The 8,405-nt window shown below is 49.9% G+C and overlaps 1 protein-coding gene across 1 annotated transcript in view; it reads left to right on the forward strand.

Moving 5' to 3' along the window:
* The window catches only part of TAPBP (TAP binding protein), a 26,788-nt gene that overhangs the window by 13,354 nt on the left and 5,029 nt on the right, over positions 1–8,405 (forward strand). Inside the window, exons 4-7 of the mRNA XM_027770221.1 lie at positions 6,348–7,021; positions 7,276–7,617; positions 7,724–7,813; positions 7,943–7,980. Of these exons, the coding sequence (XP_027626022.1) occupies positions 6,348–7,021; positions 7,276–7,617; positions 7,724–7,813; positions 7,943–7,980 (1,144 nt within the window). The remainder of the gene's footprint in view (positions 1–6,347; positions 7,022–7,275; positions 7,618–7,723; positions 7,814–7,942; positions 7,981–8,405) is intronic.

An 8,405-nucleotide genomic window follows, 5' to 3' on the forward strand; every position in this document is an offset into this window, starting at 1 on the left:
CCATCTGGGAGTCCATGGCCTTAACTACTATGCCACATGCAGTCTCCACTCTCTCTTTTAAAAAAAAAAAACACAAAAAACAAAAAACATGGTGGGCTGAGGGTCAGCAGGCGGCGTGGTAGTTAAGGTGTCAGATCCCACATGGCTGACCAGACGGATCCAATGGCATGTGTGTGTTCTCAAAATCTCAGGAGGACAATGGAGGAGAATGGGTTGCGGCCATCCTCCTGGGTGGGTGATTTCTCACTTTCCCTCTCACTGTTTCTTTCTGGTGAGTGTACACGTCCTATGGCAAAAATTGAAAAAAAGAAAATCAACTGGGTGGGACCAGCAGTTAGCGTAATGGCTATGTCGCTGGACTCCCATGTAGTCGACAGTGGTTCGCATCCCGGACCTGGTGGCTTAAACTCATGCCGGTCAAGTGTGCATGTGCGCCCAGGATCCCAAGAGGAGAATGGAGGAGAAGGGATTGCGGCGTGGCCATCCCCCCTGGGGTGGTTTCTTGCTTTCTGTCTCTCTGTCTCTCTCTGTCTTTCTGGCGAACGCACGTGCCCTATAGCAAAAACCTCTCCAAAAAAGGAAAAAAAGAAACTGGGCTGTCCTGTGGACTAGTGGTTAAAGGAGCTGGATCCTACACGGCTGACCGCAGGGTTGGAGAAATACGAGCAAGATGTGCACACACCCAAAATCCTGACGGAAAAGGGGAAGAGGGATTGCGGTATGAACATGCCCCGCTGAAGGTGGTTTCTCTCTGTCTTTCTCTGGCAAATACATGTACCCTCTGGCAAATAAACAAAAAGTGCTATAGATTTGTTGGAAAAACTTGGGGGACCAGCCGATGGCCTAATGATTACGTCACTGTCACTGAACTTCCATGTAGTTGACCGCGGTTCGAGTCCCAGACCCAGTGGCTTAAAACGCAGGCCGGACATATGCCCAAGCTCCCAAGAGAACGGAGGAGAAGGGATTTTGATGTGGCCATCTCCCCTGGGGGGTGATTTCTCACTTTCTGTTTCTCTGTCTTTCCAGAGAGCGCATGTGCCCTATAGCAAAAATCTCTCTTAAAAAACAAAACTTGGTTATTTGTCCTAGAATTTCCCACTTCTCTATTTGTGTTTTTGTTGTTGTTTTTGCTACAAAACTTGGTTACTAGAATTTCCCACTTCTCTATTTGTGTTTTTGTTGTTGTTTTTGCTACAGGGCACAATCACTTGGCAGAAAGAAAAAGTGAGAAATCACCCCCCCAGGGAGGATGACCATGCCACAATCCCTTCTCCTCCCTTCTTGGGACTTGGGGCATGCATGCTCAAGCACCTGGCTTGATTTTCAAGCCTCCACATCCGGGACCAAGGAGTTGACCATGTGGGATCCAGCTGTCTTAACCTCCATGCCGTCTGCTGACCCCACATGCTGTATTTGACCAGCTGTTTCCTAATGGCATCGTTCACCTTGTTCTTTTCTTTCTCCATGAATTGGTAGTGAGATCTCATGGGCCAGCCAGTGGCATGGTGGTTCGTGGTTGGGGCGCTGGATCCCACATGGCTAACTGTGCAGTTTAGGCCAGACCTGGCGGCTTCAGAGGTGCTCTGGGTGCATGTGCGTGTGTGCCCGGGGTCCAGACAGAAGGAAAAGATGAAAGAGTTGGAGTTGTAATGTGGCCGCTCCCCACGGGTGTACCTTCTCTCTCTCTCTCATAAAAAATAAAAGTAAAAAAATAATAAATTGGTAATGAAATCCTAGATTCTATTTGGGTTTCAAGTTTTTTCAATAATACATTACAATTATTGGTTACCATCCCATTCACTTTTTTTTGTTATTGTCTATAAGCCAGAGGGTATATGTGGACACTGGAGAAAGACAGGGAGAGAGGGAGAAGGAGAAAGCGCCCCTCCGTGGGGCATGGTTATTCTGCAGTCCCGTCTCCATTTTCCCACCCTGTCGGGATTGGGGACTCACTCACACTCAAACTTCCCATGCTGGATGCCAACCGCGTGGTTGGCCTCGTGGGACTTAACCACTAGGCCGTGGTGCCAGCTCCACCATGCCCTTCTCTTTTCCTTCCTCCCTCCTTCCTTCTTCTTTCTTCCTTCCTTTCTTTCTTTTCTCAGAGGTTTTCACCTTAGGGTGTGTGCACTTTCCAGAAAGAGAGACTGAGACGGTGAGAGGGAAAGTGAGAAGTCATCCGGGGTGTGGGGGGGCACACCTAATTCCCTTTCCTCTGTTCTCCTCCTGGGATCTTAGACACGCACGCACATAGGCCTGACATGCTTTTCAAGTCACCGGGTCCAGGACTTGAATTGCATGTGGGAGTCCAGCAATGGACTTTTTAAAAAAATTTTTTTGCTAAAGGGCTCCGGTTCTGGAGAAAGAGAGAAGGTAAGAAAGACTTCCCAGGGGCGATGGCCACTGCATATCTCTTCTCTATTCTCCTCTTGGGATTTTGGGGACACATGCACATGCACCCGGTGCTTTTTTTTTAAGCTGCTAGATCTGCGTCTGGGACTGGAACTGTTCAGCTGGCCATGTGGGGATTCAGCCAGCCTAACCACTCCACCTGCTGGTCCTACCTACCTTTTTTTTTTTAACAGAAAAGCAAAAACTTTTGTATAGAAGCTACAAAAACAGCTAGAACTTTTCCTTTACTGTTCTGGCCCTGGTGTATGTACAATTTAGAGTATAGTTTACAGGATGCAGGCCTAAAATTGCTTTCAGTAACTCTTATTGAAGATCACTGTTAATTTAAGGGTTAAACCTTGTAAAACCTTGAGGTTTTGTTTTTTAATCCTGTGGGTCCTTTCTTTTTCTTTTTTTCTCTTTTTTTTTTTTAAACAATGCAAATGTGTATTTCTGGATTAAAAGTAACATAAAGATAGTTACAAGAGAAAAATATGATTGCTTCTACCTGGAGCACCTTTCTGGGAGGAAGTAGCACTTCATATGCATAATCTCATTTATTCCTCGCAACAATGCTAGGTTATAGGTAATATTAGTCTTACTATGTTGGATTAAGAAAACTTGATACGGGCCAACCAGGTGGCATTGTGATTAAGGGGGCTGGATCTCACATGGTTGTCTGTGCGGTTCAAGTCCTGGACCTAACAGCTTGAAAATCATGCCAGGCACATGTGTGTGCCCAAAATCTTGAGAGGAGGATGGAGAAGGGACTGTGGCATGGCCATCCTCCCTGGGGGATGCTTTCTCACTTTCTTGCTCTCTCACTCACTCTGTTTCTCTTCTGCGAATGCACACACCTTATGGCAACAACAATAACAGAAAAAAAGAAAGAAAAAGAAGTCTTACGACACAGAGCAGTTAGATAACTTACCCAAGGACACACAGCTTGTAGGAAGCAGGACTAGGAATGGAACCCAGGCCCTCCGGCTCTAGCTGGTGCCGATAGCTGTTGACTTCCTAGGCAGCGGGATTGTGAAACAGGCGATCCCCGATCAGACGTCTAGCCGTGCTGTCTGCCCACAGTGTGTGTGTGTGGGGGAACTGAACGAGACAGAGACTGAGGGGAGGGAGACCAGAGAGGAGCCTGCTGTAACTGTCCAGATGCACATGGGTGAGAACCTGCTTGGAAACAGATGTGAGATCTGTTAGGTTCTGGTGGGGATAAGCACGTAGGACACTATTTTGGGTAATTACTCATTTTTGTTAGATTGTAAGGAATTTGAGGGCAGGGACTGCCTGACTTCCCTACTCTGTCCTCTTCCACGGCATCTTGAGCACCCTACGTGCTCAGTAATGTTTTGGGGTGGAGTCAGCAGGCAGTGGTGTGGTTCAAGTGTGGATCCCACATGGATGACTTTGCCATTCAAGTCTTGGACCCAGAGGCTTGAAAAACATGCCAGGTGTGTGTGCGTGTGTGACCAAAATTCCCAGAGGACAATGGAGGAGATGGGATTGTTCTGTGGCCATTCTCACATTCCCTCTCTCTTTTTCTTTTTCTTTCTTTCTTTTTTTTTTTTTTGAGACGTTTTTGCTATAGGGCGCATGCGCTTGCCAGAAAGAGAGACAGAAAGTGAGAAATCGTCCCCCAGGGGCAATGGCCACGCCACAATCCCTTCTCTTTCATTTTCCTCTCAAAATCTTGGGCACACGTGTACACGCGTCAGCATAAGTTTAAGCCACCAGGTCCAGGACTCCAACCACAGTTGCATACATGGGAGTCCAGTGACATAGCCATTATGCCAAGTACTGGTCCCTCTTTTTCTTTCTCTGTCTTTCAAACACCCAAAAGAAAAAAAAAAAAAAAAAAAAGAAAAAAAAGAAAAGCAAGCAAGCAAGCAAGCAAGCAAGCAAGCAAGCGGGGAATAGCCAGTGTCATGGCATGGTGGTTAAGGTGATGGGATCCAATATGGCTGATTGCTTGTTCCAGTCCTAGATTGGGGCTTGGGGCTTGAATAACATCCTGGGAGATGGGCGTAAGTGCTGAAAATCTTGAGAGGAGAATGGAGGAGAAGGGATTGAGGTGTAGTCACTGTTCCCCCGGGGAGGTGCTTTTGCATTTTCCCTCTTTTTTTAAATTAGAGATCTTTGCTATAGGGTGCATGCGCTTGGAGAGAGAAAGTGAGAAACACTTGGAGAGACAGAGACAGAAAGTGAGAATACTCCCGTCCTCCCCCAGGAGTTGGCCACACTGCCATCCCTTCTCCTCTCGGAATCTTGGGCACCCAGCATGAGTTTCAAGCCGTCCCATCCAGGAGTCAAACTGCAGTCAGCCATGTTGGAGTCCAGGGATGCAACCATTATGCCATCTGCTGGTTCCATTTCCTATTTCTCTATATATCTCTCTGTCTCTCTGGCAAGTGCACACCATATTAAATTTAAAAAATAAAATTCTGTGGGACTGGCAGGTGGCATGGTGGTTAAGGGCATTGGAGTCCCACATGGCTGACAGCGGTTCAAGTCCTGAACCTGGCAGCTTGCTTTCTCACTTTCTCTCTCTCTCTCTCACTCTGTCCCTCTCTGGTCAAATTGAAAAATAAATAAAATAAATCTAAAATAAATACATTAAAAAAATTTAAGTCCTGTGACCTGGTGGTTGCAGAAGCCAGATCCCATGACTGACCATGCAGTTTTTATCCTGGTCCTGGTGGTTTGGAAAATACACTGGGCATGTGTACGTTCACGCCTAAAGTCTCAGTAGGATGGAGAAATGGAAGAGAAGAGATTGTGACCATTCCCCATGGGGGTGGGCACTTCATACTCTCCCTCTCTCACAAGTACACACATTCTCTGGCAAACACACAAACAAAACAAAAATTTGGTCATTGGGGGCCAGCAGGTGATGTGGCGGTTAAGGTGCTGGACTCTGACATAGCCTACTGCAGTTCAAGTCCTGGACCCGGCAGCTTGAAAATCACACAGGCAAATCTGTGTGCATGTCCAAAATCCTGAGGAGACTGGAGGAGAAGGGATTGTGGCATAGCCATCCCTCCTGGAAGGGGGTTGGTTTCTCACTTTACCTCTCTGGCAAGCGCAGGCACCCTATGGCAAAAACCTAAAACATAATCGTTCAATGAATGAATGAGAGGAAGGAGTCTGAGTGCCTTAGTGTCTGGAGGGCTGGTGGTGAGCATTTGTGAAAGGCAGGGATGGTAGGCATTGAAAGCAGGGTGGGGGAATGTTAGAGAAGCAGTTGAGCTAGGGCATGTTGAGCTTGTCTGGCAGACGGTGAGGTGTAATCTGTCCCAAGCACTGTTTTAGAACCTTTCATAATTAGGTGTCTTTGTTTCCTAAAATCCTAAACTGAATAGAAGTATTAAATGATTAACTCGTGGGCCCAGCAGGTGACATGGTGGTTAAAGCCCTGTGGTTATCCCACAGGGCCAACTAAATGGGACCCAGCAGCTTGAAAATCATGTCGGGTGCGTATGTGTGCATGCCCAAAGTTCTGAGAGGAGAGTAGAGGAGGACTGCTGTGTGGTCATCCCCCTGGGGCATTTCCCGCTCTTTTCCTTGGCCTTTCTCTGGAAAGTGCTTGTACCCTGCAGCATAAATCTAAAAAAAAAAAAAGTGATTTAACAAAACACCAAGAGGTCAGTACTGTTATTGTCATCTTTATTTGAGAGATCAGGAAGCTGAGCCGGGGAAAAGTAAAGTAATGCCCAAGGACATTTAAATGGCAGGGCTGACTTGAACTGGGGTAGCCAGGCTCCAGGCACTTAACCACTGCACGACACTGCTCCAGTAGATCATAGACGGCTGTGGTCAGGGCTAAGCTGGAGCTAGAACCTTCCAGGGTTAGTAAGTGCTTTGTGTAGGACCAGAGGATTGGCAGTCACGGGTCTGCCTCTGTTCGCTGATTGAGAGGCTGGCTCTTTTGACAGGCACGCTTGAAGACTGGAGTGGTTTGGGTGTGTCAGAAGTGTTCTCAGATCCCACTGGCCCCAGAGGCTGTGTTTGGAGCGGGCTTCAGAGCTGTACCCCCTCACTGCCCTATTCTCCCCAGTTCCTCTCTGCTCCCTTAGTCACACAGTCCCACCCAGCCCTGGAGCTGAGAGGGTTTGCAGGGAGGGCTGGAAGCTGGTGACCACCAGAGAAGGAGGGGTGGGAAAATGGGAGTTCCGTCCTCCTCTGCCTCTCGCCCTCCATCTCTCCCTTCTTGTCTTTCCAGTGGTGCTGACTGTCCTCACCCACACTCCTGTGGCTCGAATCCGACTGGGACAGGATGCCATGTTGGACTTGAGCTTTGCCTACATGCCCCCCACCTCCGAGGCTGCTGCATCTCTGGGCTCAGGCCCCCCTCCCTTCGGGCTGGAGTGGCGGCGCCAGCACTGGGGAAAGGGGCACCTACTCCTGGCTGCAACTCCCGGGCTGAGCAGGCAGATGCCAGCGGCCCGAGAAGGGGCAGTGGCCTTTGCTGCTTGGGATGATGATGAACCGTGGGGCCCGTGGACCGGGAATGGGACCTTCTGGCTGCCTGCAGTCCGGCCTTTTCAGGAGGGCACCTACCTGGCCACCGTACACCTGCCATACCTGCAAGGACAGGTCGCGGTGGAGCTTGCTGTGTACAGTGAGTGGTGATAGAGGTCCCCACGGGTAGAGGGTGGGTGCTGGGCTCACGTGGGCACCGTGATGGGGCAGTGGGAAGGTGCCTGTGCATGAATGTGGGCAGATGGACATCCCTGGAGACCTGAGGGGCTTCGAGATGGGGATTCTTGGGAAGCACCAGTGGGTTCATCGCTGCAGAACCCACATCAGGTGTGGAGAAACTGGGAAGGCAGCGGGGATTGGTTCTCCCATGCTTATTTTCTACTCTTTCTCCAGAGCCTCCCAAAGTGTCCCTGAAGCCAGCACCTGTCGTCTGGGCTGTCCCGGGAGAGGCACCTCCAGAGTTGCTCTGCCTTGTGTCCCACTTCTACCCTTCCCAGGGCCTGGAGGTGGAGTGGGAGGTCCGGGGTGGCCCGGACGGCAGCTCTCGAAAGGCTGAAGGGCAGAGCTGGCTCTCCGCCCTGCGCCACCATTCTGACGGCTCCGTCAGCCTCTCTGGGCATCTGCAGCTGCCTCGGGTCACCACCGACCAGCATGGGGAACGCTACATTTGTCGTGTCCATCACCCCAACCTGCGTGCCTCCATGCGCAGCTCAGAGGTCACCCTGGAGGTAGCAGGTAAGAGCTGGGGTGTGCCAGGGTGATAGGTAAGACCTGGATGTACTGGGAAGGCCAGGCCGACACCTGAGAAGAGACGGCTCAATCTGCCCCTTCCACCTGCTAGGCCTTGCTGGGCCCTCCCTTGAGGACGGCATTGGCCTTTTCCTGTCTGCCTTTCTCCTTCTCGGACTCATCAAAGCTCTAGGCTGGGTTGGTGAGTATGAGCCCCGCCTGACCTTGACCCCCAGTTGTCAGACCGCCTGTCCCCAAAGCCTGACACCTGTACCCCCTCCCTTCCCTCTTTCCACTCCTGAGTCCACCCCTTCTCAATGTCTTCCCACAGTGGCCTGCGTGTCCATTGACAAAGATTCAAAGGAGGAGGTAATGTCCACTTTCCCTAATCTTTTCTTCCCTTTCCCTAATAAATTAACCCCTCTCCCCAATTTATCACAGCTGGAGGAGGACTGTGGGTATGTTGGGCAAAAGCTCGATTTAGAATTCATGCAGACCTGGGTTAAATCCTGCTGCTATACTCTAACTACAGGACGACCCCTTGAATAAGCTACTTCGTCTACATCCTTGGATGTATGGGTTTTACAAAATTACTTAGGCAGGATTGTTCAACAGAATTGCCATCAAGGGACCAGCAGCTGGCGTAATGGCTATGTCGCTGGACTTCCATGTAGTCAACTGTGGTTCGAGTCCCGGATCTGGTGGCTTAAACTCACACCGGGCACATGTGCATGCGTGCCCAAGATCCTGAGAGGAGAAAGGAGAAGGGATTGCGGCGTGGCCATCCCCTCTGG

The sequence above is a fragment of the Tupaia chinensis genome, unplaced genomic scaffold, assembly GCF_000334495.1.
Source record: "Tupaia chinensis unplaced genomic scaffold, TupChi_1.0 Scaffold000116_1, whole genome shotgun sequence".
Taxonomy (NCBI): domain Eukaryota; kingdom Metazoa; phylum Chordata; class Mammalia; order Scandentia; family Tupaiidae; genus Tupaia; species Tupaia belangeri.